Below are 25,361 nucleotides of genomic sequence, written 5' to 3'. Positions count from 1 at the left end.
TCTCCTGGTGTGACTGGTGCTACAAACACCATCTACAACCATCAGGAATGCAGCTTGATCAAAAGATTCTGGCTCTATTCTTTGAAAAAAAAAAATCGGGTAAAAAATACAACATGAAATGGTTGAGATTCCAACAAAAGTGAAAATCTATTCGCACCAGCAGTAGACTCATTTATGGGTACAATTGGAAGTGCAAAACAAACATGTAGATATATGATCACCTAGAAAACACATTTTCAGTCTGAACATGTTTGTTATGAAAGCTGTTTTCTCTTGGTTGTTTTAAAAAGAAAAATCAGGTTTCGTGAGCTCACTGGACTATAATATGATAAGCACCCTGAAACCCAATCTAGGTTACGCATACACACTGGGAACGTTTTGCAGTTTTTTTTTTCTTTTTTCTTTTTTAGTTGCCTGCAACAGTCACCAGTAATCTGCCACCCGCCTTCAGTGACTTGGCATTTCCCAGCTTGTGCTTTTGGCAGGGGATAAACTGAGAGCTTTGAGAATTATGTCCCATGGTGAGTCAAGTGATTCAAAAGGGACATTAACTCCCAATTTCGGACTTCATCTCTCTGCCAGAAGAAAGACACAAACATGACAGAAAATGTCTCAGGCTCAAATAGTGGAAAATTGAAAGTGGTCTGGAGTTTAGTGTGGTTGGCAGATATTGGCGAAGCAAAAGTGATGGCTGTGATTGAGACTGTTCTTTTGAAGTAAAGCTACGAAGGCTGTCAGACCTAAATAGATTGTCTAAATTTTGAAGAAAGAAAATATCTTTTTTGGATTTTTTTTCTTTTTTCTTTTTTTTTTTTTTTGCTTTATTGAGATTGTGAAGGCAGACAGACGTGGCTTTTTCTTAGCCTTTGAGGCTTAATATTTCTTTATATTTACTTTTATCAGTATTGAATATGAACTTTGGATGCAGTAAACCAGTATTGCTGAAATCCTGACTGCCCAAGATTACATGTACTTTATTCAGTTCAGTCAGTAAATTGTTGAAAATGAGGCGGTCTGGCAGCTTATTGAAATTGACTGTCAACAAAATATGTGCTTTGCGGTACGACGTAGATATATACAGCCATATATACAGCCTGCCATACGGTGCTTCCACACTTCCCGCAGGCCATAAGGTGGTACTTTCCACATTTCAGAATTTTCTCTTCACCTCAGCCACTCCATTACCATGAATGATACCGAGTGATTCCACAGCTGCCTGACTCTTTCTTCTATGTCTATATGTGACTCTTTCTTATTTTAACTCTTGGTGATGTATAGACAGACAATGATAAAGGTTAACTGGAGCTATGTTACATTTTTACTGGTTATGGCTCCAAGTGGTGAGATGGCTCCAATGGAGACCTGTTACGACTCATAGCAGCAACTACAATTAGAAGGGGGTCCTGTTATGGCTGTGGCTTAGGAGGTATAGCAGCTCATCTGCTAATCTTACTGACTGCTCCAGTGTGCAAGTATCCTTGGGCAAGCTATTGAACCCCAAATTGCTTTCTGGTGCATCCAGTGGAGTGTGAATGCTAGATAGAAATGACTTAGATGTAGAGAAAGGGTAAATGGGGAAATGAGGCACTTTGTATAAACTGTATAAAGTGCTCAAGTAAAGTAGAAAAGCACTATGTAAGACCTTTTCCATTTATTGCTAAACTTTGTCTGATTTTCTGGGGGGGGTTTCTCTACCAAAATCTATCTCTGCCCTGCCCTTCGGGCTATCATAGGAAGGAAAAATATATGTCAATGCTTTTGCATTCTTTGGGAAATGTAGCTGGGTAATTATGTCATTGGCATCGGTGAGCCAGAATTTGCACTTGTTTTTTGCTTTCACTTTGCAGTCGCGCGAACTGTGTATTGAGAGCGACAGCACTGATTGGTGAGTGACTATCATTTACGCACCAATTCCTCTGACATCGTCTCATCAATTGATAGCTTACTATGCAAACATGACAAGTGAAATCTCCCGCAGCAAGCTTAAACATGTGAGAGGTTGATCGCGCAGAGAATCGCTGAGCGTTATGTGAGTGCCTGTGTAAAAGCAGCAGGATATATATTTTAGTTCTGCTCAGCCAAATAAGACAGGTCAGGGTGAAGAAGTGACCACAAAACGGAAAAGTTATGACAAATCAGACTATAAGGCAAAAAGAAAGTGCAGCTTTATGGTTTCATGGACAAAATAATTCTCTGTGGCTGCAATATGATGAGCTAAATAACCAGGGCTGCACATAAGTGGTCCGCAGGTGCGCATTTGCTGTCAAAACAAAAAACGGGCACAAGATAAGAAGTTACAACGCATGTTTGCATACGTAAGATTTTCTGGAGGAGGACAGACATTTGTTTAGAACTCTTAAAAATGTCGAAGAAGCTCCTTTAAGCAATTACTGTGATGTTCCTCCACCTCCAAAGAAATGTCAGAAGGAGTCCGAACCACAAAAGAAGCGCGTATTCTCGGAAAAGTGGTTGCAGGAGGTGAGCTGGCTTCAAACAAATGATGAACGCACAGAGATGTGGTGCAGAATGTGCCGTGAAAATCCCACTCTAGTGGACAAAACAGTGCCTTTTAACTGGACGCAAACGCGCGTTGCAACTTCTTATCTGGTGCGCGTCTTTTATTTTGACAGCGAATGCGCACATGCGGACCACTTTTGTGCACCCGTGTAAATAACATAATGTTCTGCCGGGTGTGTTGTTGGTTTTCTCTCGATTTCTGAGTCGACAAGCGCCTTTGTTACTGGGACCAGTAATTTTAAGAAAGGCCCCCATTAGAACCCATGAGAAATGCAAGAAATGCATTATTGCTCAGTCTGCAATATCTTTCCCAGAACAAACACCGATTGCAAATAACATACTAAAAATAAACCTGAAAAATCTGTTTAGAACAGCGTACTATGTTGCAAAGAGTGAACTACCACTGGCACAATTTAGCAGTCTTTGCAAACTTCAAAAAGCAAATGGCCTCGATCTTGGTTCCACTTGTCTCTTACCCGTGACTTCAGTGGAAATTTCAAATTCAGGATCTGACACAGACTGATTCATGTCCTACACAGTTCTTACAAGTTCATAGAAATTTCTGTTCAATTAGAACCAAGTATTTGAGTTGATGATTGTAATTTTTATACAATGTTGTAATTAGTGTTTCAACAATTTTTTGATTAATGTTTTGTTTCTGTTACAATATTATACTTTAATGTATAATATTGTAAAGGAAACAAAACATCAATCAAAAAATTGCTCTCTTTTTTATTCGGGCTACTTAAATTTATTTTGGGCTACCAAAAACTGAAGAGTCCCTGCCCGAAGGGCTACCAGGGATTTTGAAATTTTGCGAGCCCTGCACCATGGTAAATATATATAAATATATAGAAACACAGTCACTGCAATTATTCACTGATAAAGTGTTTTGTGCGCTTGACTACAAAACTTTACCCGTTTTCATGAAATCCTGGCGAGAGACGTGCACCATTAATCACACTTTACCCTATGCTAACTAATATATGTCCTGTGACAATCAGCAGCCAGACTGCTAATACACCCGGAAGCACATCACTGTTCTAATTAGCATTGCTGTTCTCCAGTGTTCCTTGTGTGAAACTCCCAGTGTTGATTGCTGCTGAGCTGTTGATAGGAAAAGGTGAGGGAAGACAAAAACAGCAAGGTTGGATTTTGGGAAAAGGCTGGGTTGAGGGGGAAAAAAAGGTATGATCACATAACCTCTACATTCTGTATTGCGGCAACATCTTGCCCTGCAGGTGGGAAATCAAACACTTATGGTAAAAATAGCCTTGAGATACTGCACCACTTTTACCCCAGCATGGAAAAAACAAAATATGTGTTCATGTCACAACATATTTAACAAAATCAATGAATGCTAATCTACCCACTATGTTAGGTTTTTATTTTATTTTATGTTTTATTTTATTTTTTTCACAAGAAGCTGTCGTAGCCACGATTTGCTAGCATTGTGCTAAACAGAAGTGTTGTTTTGTAATATATGGTCCTAAAAGAAAGCAAAATTGTTACTACTTTCAGTAAACTCTGTGGGCTAACATCCAGGAAAGTTCAAAGGTGCGTCAGTTTGGATACTTAGTAAGTAGTGCTGGTGTACTGCCACTGTTTTCGGTAGGGTAGTGAACAATTATAACTAGGCAGGCCTTTGTCCACATCTAATTTTAAAGTCCTAGTTTTTCCTGTTAGGCAGCTAGCTAGCGTTAGCGTCGCCATCAATGCTGATGTTTGTTGTTTTAAAATTTGATCGATACTCCATTGCCCGCTAAAAAAATTAACTGGAACCATTGCTACATGTAGCCACCCACACTTGTCTATGTGAACTGAAGTATGAAGTCATAACTGCAAGTCTAAGTATGGAAGTATGAGATTTGAGACAGAACACAATAAAGAAATCAGCTTTCTACTCATATTGGCTCCTGTTGTGAGAAAGAGGAAGGAAAAGCTGTCAAATTATTCTCTGACATCCTCAAAGAGGCCCATTGCAGCCCACTGGCATCTGTAAGCCCACCTTACTGGAAGGAATAAATGGTGCCGAATGACACTGAGGATGTTTGCTTTGATAATGCCAAAGCCTGTTTGTGTCTGTGTCAGGAGTCGGGCGGTTAATCCAGCCTACATTCCAGGTCCTGATATCAATGCCGTGTTTGAGAACCGTTGGGCGAGACTTGCTGTCATGCTTGAGGAGAGCAGCCGTTGCTTTACACTGTCTGCTTTCTATGAAAGGAAGGGGGTGTATGGGAAGGAGCAGGGACACATATTCTGTCGGATTTACTTTTCTATTCAGTTGCGTTGGATCAGTACCTCGTTCCAGGCCAGCACAAAAAGAGAAACCTTTCTGTATCTGTGTTGTTATCAAATCATAATTGCTTTTTTCTTCGTCTTTTTTTTCCTGTTTTTTTGCAGAATTTATGAGCGGGTGATAGACCCTCCCCAGATGGAGCTCACCCCAGGCAGTGGAGTGTGGCTTGGCCAGCATAGCCACAGGCATGGTCTGTTTAAGGTAAGACTCCACAGATAATATGCAGACTTTATGCACCTTAGCATGTTTCACATTCAACATTGCCAGGTGTAATTGGGCAGATTTACAGTAGGTTGTGTGGGGGAAGAACGCCCGCTGTAAGATGCAAGAGTAAAGTATGGAGGGCTTACAGAGGAGCTGCAAAAAGCGCAGCTTGAGCTTTTCCTCCCTTGTTTCCAAGCCCATCACAATGATGTCGATTTTTAATCTGTGCTTGTTTTCTCCAGCTTCTGCATGCATTCGCAGCAGGGAGCAGACATGGCAGGGAATCACAAGGACATGCACATTCCCTTGATATTCCTACCTCTACTGCCCACCCGTCATGCAATCAATGGGCCTTTTTTGTCTTTGTAACACTGATTAGCCAATAGGCCCTTTTGTGGTGTGATTTATGTCTCCTCTTCATGCTTTGACACTATCGCTGCTGCACATGAGCACCATTCCTTCTCCGTTTACCTCCTTCATCCCTTCTTGCATCGACACTTCAAGGAACTCCTTCTTTTAGTCAAAGACTCTGGTCTTGAAAGACAGAGCCCCATCAGGCAGTTCCCTACCTGCAGTCAGCTCGGTGCCTTCCATGTGCAGGGAGCACTAAAAAGTGTTTGTCAGCAGCCAAGACAGAGTGTGGAAGAGCGAAAGCTTGTGTGAAGAGACTGAGGGAATGAGGAAGTTCTCCCTTCAGATTGACACAAAGTTAAGATGAGAGATCGTGTCTGACAAGTGCAGTAGCTCATTGTATCAGTGACCTGCTGCTTTGTGCATGATAAAGGTTATTTAGAGCTGCACGTTTCCCCTCCTGTTCACATCATTAGTTGTTGCAGGAAAAGTGACGTTCAGATGTCTGAGACCTCCAGATGCTATTCACCTTTTCTTGAAAATGTAGTGCTGTTATTTTTTATATTGCAGCTGATAATATTAGATGAACAATTCAAAACCCTGTTTTCTTTTTTGATTGCATGGAATTGACACATTCAACTCATACTGCTACAACTTTTTTTTTGTTCATGTTGTTCCAAAGAGCTTCTTATGAAGTCAAGAATCCTTAGCTTCCTGTGCTGCTCTCTTTGAACACTTCAGTGTAGCCACAATTTCACGCTTAGAAAACCCCTCTCGACTGATGACTCTTCCCCTGAATTCTTTTGCTATCTTTCCCACTATCACAGTGCTACTTAGTATGCAGCGTTTTAGCTGGAAACTTGAGGTGCAGCCATATTTTTAGCAGATGAACAATAGTTTATGTAGTTTTGTACAAGCCGGGCAGGTCAACGGAAGGCAATTCCTGTGAGGGATCCAGCTCAAAAGTGTCCTTTAGTCTGAGAGAATTAACACGGTCATTGCTGCAAATGCGTTTTGCGGTTTTAAAATAATAAAGAGATGCGTTCTTTATTTTACTGTTATTACTTATAGATGTCCAGCTGTATGATTACTTCCAGGCTTACATAGAAATGTAGGAGAATTTGGATCCTGTCTGTGAGACGCACTTGTATATTTTTCGCTGCCTGCATGCATACAGGTCACATGTTGCTCATAAAGCAACCTCTGAAATCGTAACAATGGTTTGTGTTCCAATTAGCATCCAAGGTCCTGCTAAAGGAGGCGAGTTACCTACTTACATTTAAACATTGTCTACTTCTCCTTTTCTTTTTAATTATTGTTCCTTTGATTGTGTTGTTGGAAAAGAAAATGTGGTTAAATATACCAGTTGTAAGCTGTTGTTTTTTTTATTCCCCAGTCTTTAACCCTTTAAAGCCGGTGGGAGCGGGCACGCTCCGTTTTGCGTAACTATTTTTAAATCCCGGTAGCACTACAACCACGTAAGCTAGCGCAATAATTTTTTTTGCATATGAAACCGGAGTTGTACTTACATCATATGCCTAGGTCACAGTTTCCTTCCACGTATAGCTTTACAAAAACTGCATAAAAAGCACTTGCAGCAACAAAAAAATAATATTCCAGAAACACGCTTTGCCGATCCGATCAGCTGTTTGTAACACTTCCTACGTCCATCAGCGAGAACTATCACATGTCCGCCATGACCTGGCCGAAACCAGAAGTGGCGTCATTTTGCGGAAACGTAGTTTTTTACCATCAGGGCCTCATGAGCCTATACTGGTTTTTTTAAAAGTTATGTTTGACTTTATGACTTTCTGTGTCGTTTCTGGGATGCTTAGGACTGCTGGAAATAGTTTATTTGGATGCATATGCTGTTATTTTGCAAATTTGCATTATAATATTTATTTTTGTTTTTCCTGCAGTATATAAAAATTGGTGTATTTCAAAAATAAAACTATGAAGACACTCAAAATAAAGATACTGTGGTAGGAAACTATTTTGTGCAACTTTTTTGTATTTACATTTTTGAGGGATAAGCCTCTTAAATTTCTCTAACTAGAAATATATGTTAAAAAAAACAAAAATGATTTTCAATTTTTGTGTAGTTTATTGCACTTTTTTTGCAATTTATGTAATTACTATGCACTTAATGCAAACATTTTGTTAAAGATTTGGGCTATAATGGTTGTATTGATGTATAGCAACTTGAAATGCTCCCAAAAATGGCACTACAGCATGTAAAAATATAATATAAGCTCTGGCGGACTTGGTTCTATGGTAGGTCTTAAAGGGTTAATATTTATATAACTGTATTTAAAGCACAGGGACACAGCATGCCTCCAACAATACACCATTGGTACCTCTAAGTCATTAGTTTAATCTGTGCACAAAGAGAATGTAGAAAGTTTGAAAATGTGGCATTGTCCAACTTGTTTGCTATTCTCCTCACACACTCCCTATTGCTCCTTCCTTTAACCTGCTAAAGACGAGAGGATAAACTTAGGTCTCCTCATGTCTAAAGCTGAGAAGGGTTTGTTGGGAAAGGGGAGAGGAAAAAAAATAAATAAAGAGGCGAGGTGAAGGGAAGAGAAAAATAGCCAAGAGCTATAGAAGTAACACTGCAGATAGAGATAGGGGGTGAAATAAAGCAGCAGCTGTAATCTATCGCATTCAGTGTGCGGGAATGGGATAATGATAAGATGGGCTAACTAGGCCTGTCACGGCCGGGCGGATCGCACACAGTAATTCGGCGTGCCCGTGTGGCGTGCTGGCTAGACCCAAGCGCGGCGAAGGCTAGCGGTGGGTTTGGAGCAGACACGCAGTTATTCTAGTAATGACCTGAGCACGAAGCGTGGCTTCGGAACGGTCGTTACAGACAGAGAGCGAGCGGAGCCGGGAAGAGGAAAAGGATTGAAAGGGGTTGTAACTCACAGTTGCTGGATCAGGCGGAGACTGATGTCGCAGAGTTTCGGAGCTCGTGACACGAGGATACTGATGTCTGAGCGGCGAACAGGTGGGTGGCGTCTCTCTTTTAACCCCGGCCCCGTGATCAGCTGATCACAGCCGATCACCGGCTGACAAGGCCTTTAAATAAAGCATATTGAGCCCTTGCAGTAGCTTGGGATGCTCTTCATCCTCTCAACACTCCTCCTCCAGGGAACCTCTCCATCTGAGGGAGCAACTGTAATAAATTATCTTTATCTAGAATCCATTGTGCCAAGGATGCTGACTCCTCAGGGACTCCGCAAGCTCGTTTGGAACCGCTGCTTTTGTGAAACGCTCTATGTTTCATGCACTACAGGACAATAATGAATCTAGTATGGACAATGATGGAAAGACTGAATGCATTACATAAGGCAGTGTGAAGTTTCAGGAGTCAACGTCTCCTTTACCTTACCTGCGTCTCACTTTGTCCTCTGTTGCCCGGTTGTTTAAATTACTTTCTTTATCTTTTCTTCACGCACCTCATCTTTTTCAGTGCATCACTCAAACATTACCATTTTATCCTTTGATATGTTCGCTCTCTTCAACCCAGTATCAGTGGTAATACAGTAATAATACAATACAGGCTGGGGTTAATTCAGCCTACTTTATAATGGAAAATGGAAAAGAAACTCTTGGGATGAATGGGAAATTTGCACATTTTGGAATAAATTTGAATTTTTTGAAGAGCTGAACTTTAAAAAATCCTCTATATTTTCCTTGTAGTTGCTCTGCATTCCCTTGTTCATAGTTTAAGAGTAGGGTTTAGGGCTTACAGATTTTTATATCAGTGTATGAATCATTTGTATTTTTTCAATACTAGTTGCTGGACAGATAAATAAGACTCTGCCATTATTCATTTCTAAAGTTTCCTTACCATAAGCGCATAAAATAAATTCTCAACTCTTAAAACACGATTCTATGTGCTTAAATTCAGGTTAACGTCCTTGATATGTCACAGAGTGTGTTTATCAGGAGGGCTCCCATTAGGTTCTAGTGCAAAATAATTTTCCATGCAATTGGACGACTTTTACAGCTAAGTAAACTTTTCAAACATCATTGTTTGAAACTGAAGCTGAAGAAATTGTGTGTGCTCACAGCATAAGAGGTTCATGTGTGTGTATGTGGGTTGTTGGGTTTTTTGCTCAAAAACAGAACAATCCACTGTTTACTTGCCTATGTGTGGCATTACAGCAGGGTGTAATGAGCTGTCTCTCAAGTCTGCATATGGGGGTCAAAGTTTTTACTGTTCCTTTATGCCCTTTTGATAGGTCGATACAAACACAGTTAATAACATTTGATGACCTTCAGACCCCGCTAGAACACGGAAATGTCATGTTGTGCATGATCAAAGGGAGGAAAAAGTACTGCTGAATAAAATCTCTTCCAGGATAATAAACGTCTGTCAGTGCTGCCTGCAGGCAAAGCTTTGGCCAACCTGGCCTTGAGGGCGTCACTGAGTGAAATAAGTATTTGATACTCTATAACCCAGCTAGAATTTTAGCTCCCACAGATTGTTTGACTGACTGATTGTAATCTCAATCAATGACAGTCAATTGCAGATCTGTATCTCAACTCCTATATAAAGCACACATGTCTACAGGATCAATTTCTTCCATTTCCACATCTTCACTACTGTAGGCAAGACCAAAGAGCTATGAAAGGTAGTCAGGGACAAGATTGTAGAGCTACACCAGGCTGGAATGGCTGTAAGACCATCAGCAAGAAGCTTGGGGAGAAAGTGACAGCTGTCAGAGGGATTATCCAGGGATGAAAGAAATGGCCACCGATTGCCCTCAGTTTACAGCTCCATGAAAGATTATGGGACAAAACTATACAGGAGGAGCGTGTTAATGATCTGAAGGCAGTTCGGACCACAGTCCCCAAGAACGCCATGTTTGGAGGAAGATAAATGCTGGGTATTACCCAAAGAACACAAACCACACAGTCAAGCATGGAGGTGGAAATATTGTACTTTGGGGCTGTTTTTCTGCTACAGAATGACTTCTAATTGAGGAGCAAGTGGACAGCGGCCATGTACTGTAAAATCTTTGAAGACAACCTCCTTCCCTCAGCCAGAACACTGAAGATGGGTCATGAATGACATGAATGACAAGCAGCAGCCAGTAAACCTAAAGGATTTAGAGAGTTTCAGTAAAAAGGAGTGGGCCAAAAATCCCTCATAAGATGTGTGCAAACCTCATGACCAACTACAAAAACCATCTTACCGCTGTGCTTGCCAAGAACTAAGTCATATTTTTCTTGCATATAAAATAGTTATTTCACTCAATGACATGCAAATCGGTTCATCACTTTTATGTAATGTGTCTTTTCTGGAGTTTTTGGTTGATATACTGGCTCTTTCTGTTTAAAATAAAACTACTATAAAAATTAGAGACTGTTCATTTCTTTGGAATTGAACAAACTTACAAATTGAGCAGGGGATCAAATAATTATTTTCTCCACTGTAATTTCATAGCAGTAATTGTTGAATAGACACATAGACACAAATACTTCCATACCTGGATGAGCACCACTTTCATCAGCCATATTCATTCCTTTTCCCCATCCTTAGTCAGAACCAAACTTTAAATCAATCCTTCCCTTGAATCCAAATCCCAAAGGCCAACCAAAGCTTAAAGGTGCCCATAGGTTGCATCACTTTGAGGAAAGCCACTGGTTTCTCAGGAATGCAGAAAACTCACGCACACACACACACACACACACACACACACACACACACACACACACACACACACACACACACACACACAGTGTCTATGTGTGCCATCTTTAATTATTTGGGCATGCTGATCGAGCCATATACTTCTAGAAACTGGCCTTTTTTGTTTGTGCATGTTTTTAGTACATTTGTACATTTGAAATTATTTGCAAAAGCATTTAAGTTACAGGCACAGAACGAGTATGAGCTTGACCTGGGGACTCCCTGCCTTGGTTTAACAGTATTTTAGAGGACAGTTTTATACCCAAATTGAGAAATTACCCCTTTTTTAATTCAATGGACCAAATATAATTGAACAGGTGATACTTTAGAAAAATTACCAAACTTAACTGTAGTTTTTAATTGCTTTCTCTCTATAGTGAAGCACACTGACTTCAATGCGGCTGAACTGACAGTTTTCAGCTTTATTCGAAAGATGTTAATATTCACATCAGATGAACAGCGTAGGAACTCTAGTCTGTACTCAGGGCCAGACTGAAATACTAATTAAGTCCTACAGTCTGGAATCAGCTCAGGCCAGTCTTCACACATTTAAAGCAGGTCACAGGCTGGAAAAATTTTCGAGAGAGTATTTTCTTTTCTATTTTCTGTTTATTAAAATCTTTTATTCTCAATGTTACATTGTATCAAAGAAAACTCCACTGCAAATATCTATATCTCAGTGGTATCGTCTTGTTCATTAACATTGTTGATGCGATTTTGACAATGTTTTCAAGCTGAAAGCACACAGTCTGATGTGCACTCGTCTTTACCTCAGTTTTGAATCGAAATATTAATAGCGTTTGTCCTGATAAATCATGAAGGTAATTTAGTCCTAACAAACTGTTAACTCAGCCATTTAGTGAAGTGGAAAAAATTACCATCAGTGTTTAATTACTGTAGCTCTTTTCAATATGTCTGCATTTGTAATCAGTGACCAGCAGGCCATTCAGAAGCCTAGGGCATCCCAGCTGACACTGGGTAAAAGTCCATCAAGGGCTGAGACACAAACACTCATGCGCTCACTTGCGTGAATCAGGTTGCAGTCATTAGTTATTGCTAGCACGCCTGCAAACACGGGGAATTATGCCCGGACAAGAGGTCAACCGCTGTACCGCTAAGTCGCCCCTCTTATTCATTTCAAATCCAATGTGCATAGATAAAAAACAGAGAAAGGTGTCACTGTCCTATACTGTATGCAGCTTAAAATACAGCTGTGTGATGCTCTCATACTGCAAGACTGAGAGTGTGGTTCACAGACACAAAGTTTGACAGTGCAACATATGTACTGTATACGTGTATGTTTTAGAGAGAGAGGGGAGTTTTTATGACCTCTGTTCAAATTGCTCACTGATCACTGACAGTGATGTGCGGTCAGAGCTGCTGTATTACACCACTGGGACAGGCATCTGTGATCTACACCTTCATTTCCATTCGATGTGACACTGACAATCTTTTCTTCACCATCCACTGCCCACACCGCCCGTATGTGTGAGAGAAAGTGTGTGTGTGTGTGTACGCACGTGTGTGTATCCTCAGTCTGTGCTGCAATCCTGTTTGCCTAGAGGCTCCCTCTCTCTTTCTGTGAAATAAAGGCAGGTGTTGCTTGCATCACAAGGCCAGACCAAATGCACTGTAAATAGATTTGACACACACAAATAGCAGAGAGGACGATGCAGATTGTGCTTGCGGTATAGAATTCTAATGTTCTTCCAGCATGTGTTATCAGGCACCGCTTCGAAGGAATGGAGAGAGTATATTACCCCTGTGGTGCGTGTATGTGTGGGCAAACCTGCGTGTCACTAGTTCGGTTTTCCATTAGAGATGGTGCCTTTTTTCCAAGATTGTTCCTTGTGGTCATCATGAAGCCTCTATTTACCAGTCGTCCACCTCTAGAGATAGCCTGTCATTCAGAGTGATTGACAGCCAGTCTTTTAAAAGAGAGAACTTTCAGTCATAAGCCATATACTACTGCCTGTGTGTGGCTTTTACTCTAGTTCAGTTAAAACTGATGCTGTAAGTAAAGTACAAGAGTTAGTTTTTAAACAGCTGCGCTTGTGAATTCTGACCATTTCTGAAATAGTAGACACTGGTTCTTCAGCAGTCAGTTCCAAACTTCTTTTTAAATTGCTGTCTGTAGTTGAATGCTGATTCTACATAGTTTCTAACATTGCACTTTCAGACAAGAAAGCTCTCTGTCCTCTTTGATTCAGGTGTGGAATGAATCTATTGTTTCCAAGTGGAGACTTGGAAACAATAGAATGAGAATACAGACCCTTTTGTTATTAGTAAGCAGATATCTTTCCTTTCCTATAAAGTAGAAATTCTTCCTTGGTATTCTAAAGAGCTTGGAAAGAAAAGCATCTGGACTTCTCTAGGTTTCTTGAAGATGTTTCACCTCTCATCTGAGAAGCTTCTTCAGTTCTAAGAGCAATTGGTGGAGAGTCCCAGATTTTAAGCCCTGTGGGAGTGTCCCCAAGAGGGTCATGGACCCCCTATTGATCCTATTGAGCCTAATCACACGAGCAAAGGTGTGAAAATGGGTGTAGGTCACAATCAGCCAAGGTTTCAGGTGAACCATTGTGAAACCTAGGCTACGTCCACACTAGCCCGGATAGATTTGAAAACGGCGTTTTCGTCTGAAAACGCTCCGCATCCACACTAGCATTTTCAGTCTTTTTCACAGAGTTGTGCGCCCACAAAACGGCCAAAAACACTCACGTTCCAGTTCTGCACATGTGCAAAAGCGAGTGAGACTTAAGAATTTGAAGAAAAGCTATCTGGAGCATGTACAAACAGATATTAATCTTTTTTAGGGCTGTCAAAAGTGAGAGCAATCAAAACAACTTCTGTATAATGCCCTCCGCTATCTTTGTTTAATTGGTCACATGACTGCATCACATGCGTCATCGTTTTAGAAAGTCTGCGTTTTCGAGTGACCACACTGCTATGGGACAGCTCCGTTTTGAAATGTATGGGTTTGTGAGAGCGTTTTCAAAACGCTGCTTTTTTCCTCAGGGAAAACGCAGTCTCATTGTGGACGTAGCCCTAGTTCAACATTTATTAGACTCTGAGTCACAATATTGGTGAATCTGTAAAGAGTATTTGTGAGTTTGCAGCAGATCATCTCTCATTTCTCAGGTATAGTCTCACTTTTCAAAATTATATTAAACAATCTTGTGAAAAAGTCCATCACCCTTTTCCTAGACATCTTCATCCTGATCATAGCCCTCATGTCCTGATTACTGATCCTTCATCAGGTCCTCAAAGTAGTCCTTCCATCTTCTCAGCACACTCTCTTCACTTATTAACACATCATCTCTTCATCTCTGTCCTTAATCACCTTAATCTGGTGCATATCCTTTCCAGCTCAATTTCTCTGCCTAGCCAACTGATGTTCATGAGCCGCATGTGTGAGCTTTGAGTGAAAAGTCTAAATAACTGACAGTTTTAAATGGATTTATTTTATTTATTGACCAAATTTACTTTTTTTTCTTTTTGTTTGTTTTTAGTAGTAATTGACGATAGTGAATATCAAACATGTATCTGCTAAACAGCAGTACTTTTTTTCTTTGTGAGCACATTAATGTGCTCAAATGGGATCCATTATGGTCTTCCTCATTTTCTATCGCACATGTGTCATCATAATGGTGAATGATGTCTGAAATGAAGAAGTCAGTGTATGAGCAAGCTATCTAGGAGTCAGAAGCTGAAGCGTTTTACTGCTTTAGGTGCTCTGTTTCAGACCATTTTTTCAACTCTTGGGTCTGTATGGTGTCAGTAGTGTCCTTATATGGTCGTCTCAGGCACGCCGCTCTAGCCATGAGCAAAGAAGCCACACCCACCTGCTGTTTAAATCTCCTGTACCGGGATTTGCCAAAGGCTGTGTTTAAACTGTTGTAAATAACTTGTTGGCCTGTAATCTGTGAAACATATGTCAAACCCATCTCCCTTGAATGATGAAAAGTCATTCTAAGCCACAATCAACATTCCTGTCACAAGGGTAGAATGACTCTGTTTACCAATATTTCACATAAAAAAACACACAGAAACATTAATTTTGACACAACACTGGCAGCTAAGCAGAAGATAGCTGGGAGGGGAAGAGGGCTATAGGGGCATGTTTCATACAGTGACGGGGTTTGCATTAAGGCCCACTGATAATTAGAGTTTATTTCTAAGTCTAAATCGTGAAAGCTACACTAGTCAAGCCCAAGAGTGTGATTGTGGAGATAGAAATGAATATGTCTTTATTTATATTGTCTCCTTTTCTCTTTTCACTTCACCCTCCCTCTCTGTTGCCAGGGCATTATTCAGGATGTGAAGCTGATTTTTGCTCCCAACGGCTACATCACACAGTGTCCAAACCTTAACCGTAGTAAGTACCGTGATTAAATTCATGCATAGTATTGAGTATTAACAACATGATAGAAAAAAAAACTTTAGTTTTATTAGTGTGTGCTATTGTCAGCTGGTGGTCACCTCTATGGAAAGCTTTGAAAGGCTCTGTCTCCTCGGGTAAAACCTCTCTCCATTTTTGTCTCCTTCCTCTGCTCTGGCAAAGTGGCTTTATTGTGCTGTATATCAGATTCAGTGCAGCCTCTCTCTTTGGCTCCTCCATCTGTTTACTGTCAAAAAACAGATTAAGATACAGGGCCACCGCTGCACTACTGTCTCTGTCACTTGATCAATAAGGCAATCACACCTGGGTGCTTTATTGCTGATACTAACAACAGGCTCAATCCTAAGACAAAGAGTCTACAGCTATGTAAAGCTTCCCTTTTGTTTACTGTTGGGTGAGCTGTGGCCAAATAAATGTAGTCATTCTAATGACTTCTGTCTTCTCCTCTGTTAATCTCCTATTTAAATGCTTTCCTGTTGCTTTTCTTTTCTTTGTCTCTTCTTTGTTTTGGTGCTTGCTGTTCATCCCTTGAGCCTGTCCCACCTGCAGTGATTTTCTGAGCCTGGTGCAAGGCATCATGGACCTTCAGGAACTACTGGCTAAGATGACCTTGAAGGTACGAGCAAAGAATAACCTCCCACGCAGAAAACTGCTATAACTGAGTCACAAGAGAATTAGAACCCTAGGAGAATGTACAGTATGGTGTACCACCACAGTAAAGGGAGGTTTTTTAGATAAAAGAAACAGCCAATTTGCAAAATGCTGGCAACCATGTCTTAAAGGCTTAAATAAGGTACCAACTAATACCTTTTTCAAGTTGCAATCTGACATGTAAATAAAAAATAAATGAAAATGAATAAATAACTTCCTTCTTCAGTGCAGCTGGAGAAATCCAGCCCCTTTGATTTTGTTGCCGCTTCCACTGAAGCACATTGTTCTGTCTCTTCTGAAGTCAGCGTCTCGTTTTTGTTTAATTTCAACAACACGGTGCCCAGTAAAGAATAAGTTATTGTTAGGGGAAAAAAAAAGAAACCATAATCTGTCTTTAGAAAATATGATTATTCTGCCTCTTATTATTGTGAGCATGAATCAAAGTAGTTTTTAAAAAGAAAAATACAAAAGATAATAACGTGCACGGGAAGGGAAACAGAAAACAGACAGTTACTTTGTCCCAAATGGTCGTTCTGTTTTTACAGTTTTCACTTTGAATACAATTACTCCACAACAATAGAAATAAATGTGAATGCACCCACTTTGTTAAAGCTCCTTGGTCATGCAAATTACTTGTTTATAGAGTAAAAACGTTGATGGTAAACCTCATAGGGACAAAGTTAATCCCACTTATCAAATGTTCAGCGTCTAAACAAAATTTAGATTTGGTCAAAAAAATGACAGTGAAGTGTCTATAAAATGTGCACCTTTAAAAGAGAAACCAGCAAAGTCATCAAATACCTAACCCAGATCTTTCTTGTTATGCTTAGCACCACATGACCATGCCACCAAGTTTATGAATACAATATCTTGAGAACAAGGTGCTGTAGGATTTTCAAACTGATGCCATTAGTGCATCTCCTAAAATCTCTGACATGTTCAAATGTTGGTCACGTTTTTTGAAAATCTTATGAACACGATAAATCGAGAAAGATGTCACCTAGGATTTTCAAATTTATACCATACGAGTTTCAGTCTCAAAATCATCAGAGGTCAACTTTTCTGAAAATCACCTAGTATTATCAAATAATACCACAGGTGAATCTGCTTGGAGGCTGAGGGCAGCAGCACTGGCAGTGTTTTTTGACCAGTAGCAATCATTGGAAGCTATGAGATTATGATTTTGATAATGATCTTTATTTATTGCTTTCCAATGTACTGTTCTTTCTCTTGGTGTTTTACACCCTGGACAAAGGCCTCACACTATGCCACACCTTTACTGTTTTCAGTAGTAGCTAACTGTTTAAGCAGTATAAAGGTTTTCTATTAGGTTTGATATTAGGTTTTTCACACACATAACGGACATGCGAACCAGGGTTCATAAAGGTGTCATGAAATGATGACTGCACTGGTACAATCAGAGGTTACCAGGCAGCATGCATTCAAGCTTAGAGCCAAATTATTATTATTATTAACCTTTATTTAACCAGGAAAAGTCCCATTGAGATTTAAAAACCTCTTTTTCAAGGGAGTCCTGGCCAAGAGGCGACAACATGTTGAAATTACAAAGTTAAATTACAAAGCATGACCCATTTCTAAGACTGAACATCTGCATAAATGAATGCGTATGAACGTGTGCTTGTGTGTGCGTGCGCACTGCATGAGTGCATGCGCACTGCATGAGTGAGTGATATAAGGTGAGAGTGGATGAAACAAAGACATCTTGGTGGGTGGTTGAGCTGTAGAGTCATTTTCGGCGTAAATAAGGATGAGATGAAGAACATTACCCCACCGGTACCTCCTACTTCACATGAGTGCAGCCTAACCTATTGCCACGTGACCTCACTGCACGTACAAGCCGCAGCAGGGAGAATGCAGTCATCTCTACGGCTAAATGGCTGTCTGCCTCTGTGATGTGGAAAATAGAGGAATTCAGCATGAGGTGAATAATTGCTTGGTCCTGAGCGTGTGACGTGGAGTGTCAAGGTGGGGTGAGATGACAACGCATTTGCATGCATTACACCTGAGATGGAGCCCGAGGATGTCTTTGTGCCAAAAAGTATACTAGACAGAGCTCAGGACCTTTGTTTCATGATACCACAGCATGCAGTATCAGTATTGATCCAGTTTTGTTTCCCCATATTTAAAATTTTGATTCGCTCCAGTTACTAAAAAGGAAGAAAAAAAACATGATGTTTACTCGGATACATCCAAACTAACGTTTGGTATTCACCCATGTATGTCATTTCAGTTCTTGAAGTCAGCAGATATTAGACGTCTCTGAATTTTGGGTTGAGTTTTCAAAGATATTTCTTATTTTGTGGAGCAGCATATATATGTTCTTTATTTTATTTATCATAAAGCATCATGAATGAACCATTCAAGCTAAGATAAATATTCCCTTTAAAACATTTGCTCACATAGAAATAGTGAAAAGTTGACTGCTTGAAGTTGCTTGGGCATTACCGCAGGGCCAGCTTCAAAGCTTCACAGAGGCAAAAACCAAATGATGATAATAATATTAATAGGTAACATTTTATAATATGGGCCGTGACTAAGGGAGCAATTGCCCTGTAATTAAAATAAATTTAAGTACATTTTTATTGAAATTACAATGTAGTTATACTTTCATAATACAAATCTATTTGAATATGTTTATTTATATATCTACAAATACTTAAAGGTAAGCATACTAGAATAAGGAGTATTGAGTCAGGTTTTTACTGAAATAATTATACTGTAAGTAAACTGAAGTATATGTAAGTAATTTTACATAGTGCATAAGTAAATTTAAGTATTGCATAACATCAGGTATTTTAAAGAAAAGGAGACAGATTATTCTGTAAGTAGGTACTTTGTTGTAAGTACTATCTAAGTAACTTTAAGTTGTGCATATGTAATGTATTTTACAGGAAAGAAGAAATAATTACATTGTAAGTTAATTTAATTAGTGTATAAGTACCATTAAATAATAACTATTGCTATAAATATCACTACTAATATTGGTATTAGTAAGCGTAACCCAGCGGTCTGATCCTGCAGTTTTAGAAGGTTAAATCCAAAGGATAAGTATTTTTGAATATAAATTTCTATAATATATACATGTTCTCTCAGTGTTCTCTCTGTTTACTTCGGCTTCCTCCCACAGTCCAAAGACATCCACGGAGTTAATTGGCAGAATAGAATGGCTTTACTATTAATATGAATAATGATCTATGGAAACCCAAAATACAATTCATTAATTCCTTCCTAATTCACTAAAATGTGCAGATGAGCCCTTTTGCAAATTAAATACCAGCTTAATGTGGTGAAAATCTTCTATATTAACCTCTGCAAACTGTTTTTTTTTCTGTCACTACTGTAATCCCAAGTGCTAAAGCATTACCATCACTTATAGAATTATAGATGCACTGATGCATTGAGTTTCAAACCAAATCCCAATGTGTGTTTGTTTCATTGTTCCAACTAAAATATGATAAGCGCTTAACGACAGACAATTCAGATCTTGATTACAAACAAAATTTAATTAAATGTTCATTGGCCCAAGACTCACTGGTCCCCAGAATATGATAAGATTGAACTTTTACGTGCTTGACATATCTGTCAGACAAGCAGGAACGGCAACAAGTGATGAATGACGTAAATATCATAATGTGAGGCTTCTGGTGTGTCGACTTTGTGTTTAGCTGGGACTTCACACCTCTCTCAGGCTGTTGTATCCACCATAGGAGATCCATGCCTGTTAACCTGTGACTTCTTTATGCATCGTCACGGTGCCATTTGATGCTCACACTGTACAGGAAAGGTATTCCTCTGTGGTGCCTCAAGGCAGCCTCCGAGCCTTTGAAATTGCTTTTCAAACATTTTGTTTTTGGGCTTTGACAGGACATATCTCTACTATTCATAACTCGCACAGCATTCCAGCAGCCAGCCGAGACTTCTCTAAATGAAGTAAAAGGCCTCTGTGACATCCAGCATTTTTTCTTTTTTCCTGAAAAGCGTCTATCATTTCCCAGCTACTCCTGTCTTTTTGACTCTGAGACCTGGGCAGCTCTCAGAGGAGCGAAGTGGTGGAAAGGCAGGGTTGCAAACCGTCTAAGTAGACCTTATAATTTCTGAGTGCTCAGATCAGTTGGAGTTTTCAGATTTCTCCAGCTTCCCATCTATGAAACAGAACTCAGATTTTGTGTGTGTGCGTGTGTATATTTTGTATTTTTTAGGCACATGTAATATACACATAAACCCAACAAATTTTCAAATGATAACTTGAGGATAGTGGGTTAATGTACAGGTAATCCCAAGCCAAAAAATCAAAAATCTAGGCTAACTGAGTGGAATAAAATATCTCAAAGAGAAAAGAAATCTGATTTTGGTCTACTCCAACCCGTGTGCCACACAGTTGTCAGTCAAAGATGCTTCACTTGTGTTGAGAGACAGCTGTGAGGAGTGTCAAGCAGGAAATAAGCTGAGGAAGAAGGGGCTGATCAGTGTGTAGGAATATAAGAAGGGTGAGGTGGGATCGAAGCTGTTAGTCCTGTCATTTCTCAGTAGATTATAGCCTAAGGTCTCAAGCATGAGCTGAATGATGATGACTTATTATTCTATGTGCCCTACTAATGAGTGGCTCCCGGCGGAGCACCTCGCGGTGAAAACCATCCAGGGCATGCCAGGGGGATTATGGGGAGGGGATGAGGGGTAAAACCAGCATGCGCACTTAGACTTCTGATTTCATTTTGTGACTCTGGCGATTCTGTGTACAGCTGAACTATGCTGAGTCTAGGCTGACCCAGCTGGAAGGATGTCATTGCGAGAGGACCTGCAGTGCCAACGGTCTGGTCTACCGGGATAAGGAGCTGTGGGTAGAACCTGAGAACTGCAGGAACTGTGCATGCAAGGTGAGTGCCAACCTCATCCTCAAAGACTGAGACCTTGGCTTTTGGTTATCTACTTTCAATTATCACACCCTAAAAACCTCCTTATCAAACACTTTAATCTCACACTGGTGACACATAATAGTGCAGCAGCATCTTACGGTCCTTTTTCTCTCTTTAATGCAGTCTTTCCAGCCACCATACCTGCCACTTAGCTCTCTTAACTTGCCTTCCCATCAGACCTCCTATTCACCCAGCCCGAGCATCATCTCTCTCTGCCTCCTGCCCGCCTCCTAATAAGTGCCCCCTAATCAGCCTGACTGCCTGCACTCATACATAGGAGCCAGATTTTAAAATGCAGTGAATCAGGCCATCGCTGGCCTGGGAGAATTAGACTTGCTGCATCATTGCACATCAAGCACAGGGTGAAGTTTTGTCAGTCTGGTTTCCTCCCATGGACATGCCATTAACTGATAACCAGGGTGTCCCAGGGAATCATTTCAGATGACTCTTGAAATGAAGAGGCGATGGCAGAGAGCGAGGTATCAGTCTCAAAAATTAAGACAGTCCTTCAGAACCTCGACTGTCATCAGGCTACCCTCATTCAGTCTCTACTGTGTGAATAATCTGTTTTCAGATTACATGGCGTCATCGTTTGTTCATTATTCTTAAATAGCACAGCTGTCAGTTTAAGAGTAGTTCTAAATATAATGTTATGAATACCGGTAGTTTGAACACGTCGCGAAGAGCTCTTTAAACCTTAGCTAAGGTTAAAAAGGTGCTCTATAGGTGCAAATAAGGTGTAATCAACAACTTTCAACTACTGCAAACCTTAGTGGATAAAAACATGTATCACACTATATGTGTTACAGATTTAGTGGTAAAAAAAAAAAGTCCCCAACCCCCAAGCTAAAGATTTAAAATGACATAAATACTTAAGCAAATGTATCCTATATTGAGACACAGAAGGGAGGAGACATACATTCAAAGTGAATTTTACAGCAGTGCCATAGGCAAGACCCTTATGTTCACACCGAGCTTTGGATTTTTTCTTGTAATGTTTGTTTTTATTCATTTAAAACAAAAGAATATCGCCTGCTCTTACAGAACGGTGTGGTCGAGTGTCGCAGGATTTTCTGTCCTCTGGCAAACTGCTCAGAAGACTTGTTGCCTGTACATGTGGATGGAAATTGCTGCAAGACATGCAGACGTAAGTATAATGAGTAAGAACCAAGCCCGTGAACAGAAGTTAATTTTTCTGTTCATTTTGTAGTCACTATGACCCAAAATGAGTGACTACGACTCAGGAACAAAGTGTTTACAGAGGTCGAGAAAAAGAGCCATTTTTACATAGACATGTTAATTGGGTTCAAAATTAGGAAAAACTTGGCGTGATGCCCTGTATCTGCCACCTCTTTTAGGCTATAAGTGGCTGAGAAGTGCCTGATTTGCTTTGTTCATTTGTCACTTTTTGGAATGAGCTCTTCATAGCTTGCTATCTTATGCTTTCGACACCATCTACACCATTACTTTTGAAGTGCCAAAGCAAGAGAAGATTTCTGGTGTTGCCTTTTTGCAGCAGTGTAACAATGTCACATTGTTCCTTTTCTTTGCTAGAGAGAGACAGCAATTGGCACAGCCACAAAATATAGCTTTTAGGTTAGATAAACTAGTGTTGTGTCTTAAAAAAATCCCCTTATTGACTCACTATTCACTGTAATGGATAGCTAAAGACTGACTCAGTAATAAGGGGCTAAATTTGAAAACCAATTGTTGCCTACTGGTCGCTTCAGTATCAGGCTGTGATGCGGATGCACTTGTAGCTATGGACTTTGTTAAGTTGCTTTTTCATGCTTTTTTGTTTTTTTACCAAAAGCTTTGGTGCTTGCTTCTAATAAGCAATTTTGTAGCCATGATTGAAAGCAGCAAGGATTGCTGCAGGTCTCTTTGAAAATATGATGTATTCACAGTGTTTACTTGGTCCAACCAACAACACAAACCTCGAAATTAGCAAAATCAGCTAAAGCAAAGCAGGAACTTTGTACATCTAAACCAGGGGTAGGGAACTCCAGGCCTCGAGAGCCGGTGTCCTGCAGGTTTTAGATATCACTCTGGGTCAACACACCTAAATCTCACCCTTATCTTCCCTGCTTCGCCTCTATGTTCTTGTCTTGTCTTGTGTGAATTTACTTTCCCTGGAACAGTCTCTCACTGTCGTTCTCTAAACCTAAAAGAGAATTATGGATTTGATCAACTGGTCTCTGAGTGCTATTGACACCCTTTTCTCAACGAGAAGTCGGGGCTCGGGAGAGCCTGAGTGCCCTGGAGGGACTTTCCCTGCCGGTTACATGATGGACGGGTGGCAGAACTGGAGGACCGTGTGCCTGGCGGGACTGTCGATCGAGGACGCTGAAGATATCTACCTATTCGGAACCATGATAACAGGGTTCATGCTGATCGGCGTTGGCTTAGCCCTGGTTTATCAGAGAAATAAGAAAGCGGAACCGGCTGTTCAAACCCCCACAAGGCTGCCCGCTGGATTCGAAGCGACGGGACGAGGTGCGACCTCTCACAACGAACGTAATATGGTCAACACCTTGGAGACGCTTACAGCTGCTGTGAAGGCTCAAAACAACACCATTGAGCGTATGAGGGGAAACATCAGAGAGAGGCCTGCTCAAAATGAGACCCTTGAGCGACAGTTGGAAAACATCGCGGAACGGATCACTGCAGTTGTGAGGTCTCAGAATCAAAAGACTGACAACACCACGGAACAGAAGTTTGATACCATCATGGGGAGGCTCGCAGCTCTTCAACGGGAGATCGAGAGACCAGCCTCGGAGTGCTAGAATTCGAGCTGCTCACAAAGGAGAAATCAACAATATTCAACATTTGGACACCACGGCCCCAGCTGCAGGCCCAAGGCTGGAGCCCACCAAAACAACTCCCTGATAACGACTGTGTGATGACTATTCTTCCCGCCCCATGAAGGACACCTGGATTGGCTGGAGGACTGTTTACTTAGCCTGATAGGCCGAAGGACACTGTCTCAGCTAAACTATGGACACGCACACACACACACTTACACTGATAAGCACTCACTCATCCCCCTCCCTTTCCAACGCCTTCGATGCTTGTGCCCTACCGGGGATGATAGCAGTCAACTGGACCAGCACAGATGCTGCAGGACCGGATGCGCTGTCTACGCCGGCTCTCTCTTACCCTTTACCCGCCCCTGTTGCTTGTCTCGTGTTTCTATGGTGTATTGATAGTCATGTGCTTTTGTGCTGAGGTGTTTTTTCTTTTATCAAACTGTTCTCCCACTAGGAGCTCAGTCTGAGTGGAGTTTTTTTTCTCCTCCTCTTACCTCATGTAGTGTATTTTCGTTGTTTTTTTCCTATCAGCCTACCTTCTGACATGTCTGCCCAATGTGATGTTTGTGTAAAGTTGGTCAGAAGGTTCCTTTGTGAGTGCGCATGCGCCATTAGCGTACTGCCTGCTGTAACCCCTAATTTCCCTCGGGATGAATAAAGTATTCTGATTCTGATTCTGATAAATCAAATGATTAGTTCATTACCAGGCCTCTGGAGAAGTTCAAGACATGTTGAGCAGGTAATTAAGCCATTTAAATCAGCTGTGTTGGATCAAGGACACATCTAAAACCTGCAGGACACCGGCTCTCAAGGCCTGGAGTTCCCTACCCCAGATCTAACCAGATAGATACAGTAGGTGCAACTTTTGTTTTTTTAAATGTGTTAGGCTGGGCTGTTGTTTCTGGGCAATGTTCTTCTGACACAGTGAAATCAGAGTAAGCTATGGGCCGAGAGCGAAGATCACAGTCATCTGATTTTTATGGAAGCTGAAATAGAATCACTGTAAAAAGCACACAGGGGTCTGCTTACTGCTCAGAGACAACTGTCTTCTTACTATACTGCAAAAACACTGAATCCCCAAAGTACAGACAGCCTTTGAATAATTTCAGCCTCCTCTGCTTCTCCCTCCATTCACTCCTTCCTCGTCTTCCTCCCCTGTGAACATCAGAGCTCTGGCACAAACGAATGATGGAGCGGCGCTCCGGAGCTGCGACTGAGTGCTCCACAGTCCTGCACCCCGGAGAGGAGAAAAAGCAGGACTTCATATCATATGCTTCACTTTCTATTTCTGCTTTATCACCAGAGGAATATGCAGAAGAGACTTCCTCTGTTGTATTCTTAATGCGCTGTTACAGTTCCTTTCCGCTTGTGCACACTAGCCAAGAACAACTTTGTTTCAGATGGAATTAACTATGCAAAACTTCAGCCTGGAAACTTTTTTTTTTGTAGGCAACCTCCAGTTCTCAGTGTTAGCTGAAGAATTTATTCAATT

At 40.8% G+C, this 25,361-nt stretch overlaps 2 protein-coding genes across 2 annotated transcripts in view; both read left to right on the top strand.

The window, feature by feature from the left end:
- LOC146719118 (protein kinase C-binding protein NELL1-like) overlaps positions 1 to 25,361 on the top strand; it is a 320,797-nt gene that overhangs the window by 99,298 nt on the left and 196,138 nt on the right. The window contains exons 5-9 of the mRNA XM_085460591.1: positions 4,921 to 5,017; positions 15,378 to 15,450; positions 16,008 to 16,090; positions 20,886 to 21,020; positions 22,104 to 22,206. Of these exons, the coding sequence (XP_085316717.1) occupies positions 4,921 to 5,017; positions 15,378 to 15,450; positions 16,008 to 16,090; positions 20,886 to 21,020; positions 22,104 to 22,206 (491 nt within the window). The remainder of the gene's footprint in view (positions 1 to 4,920; positions 5,018 to 15,377; positions 15,451 to 16,007; positions 16,091 to 20,885; positions 21,021 to 22,103; positions 22,207 to 25,361) is intronic.
- Positions 23,168 to 24,481, top strand: LOC146719122 (uncharacterized). Its single transcript, XM_085460603.1, has one exon. The coding sequence runs from the start codon at positions 23,237 to 23,239 to the stop codon at positions 23,843 to 23,845; it is 609 nt and encodes a 202-aa protein (XP_085316729.1). The 5' UTR covers positions 23,168 to 23,236; the 3' UTR covers positions 23,846 to 24,481.

The sequence above is a fragment of the Copadichromis virginalis genome, linkage group LG1, assembly GCF_057382275.1.
Source record: "Copadichromis virginalis isolate Kocher_CV1m ecotype Utaka linkage group LG1, C_Virginalis_male_GT1.1, whole genome shotgun sequence".
Classification (NCBI taxonomy): Eukaryota; Metazoa; Chordata; class Actinopteri; order Cichliformes; family Cichlidae; genus Copadichromis; species Copadichromis virginalis.
The sequence above is the reverse complement of the archived record's forward strand: the minus strand, read 5'-3'. Positions and strand labels throughout refer to the sequence as shown.

Coding starts and splice junctions, on each gene's coding strand:
- LOC146719122 (XM_085460603.1), top strand. CDS start 23,237: ATGGATTTGATCAACTGGTCTCTGAGTGCTATTGACACCCTTTTCTCA.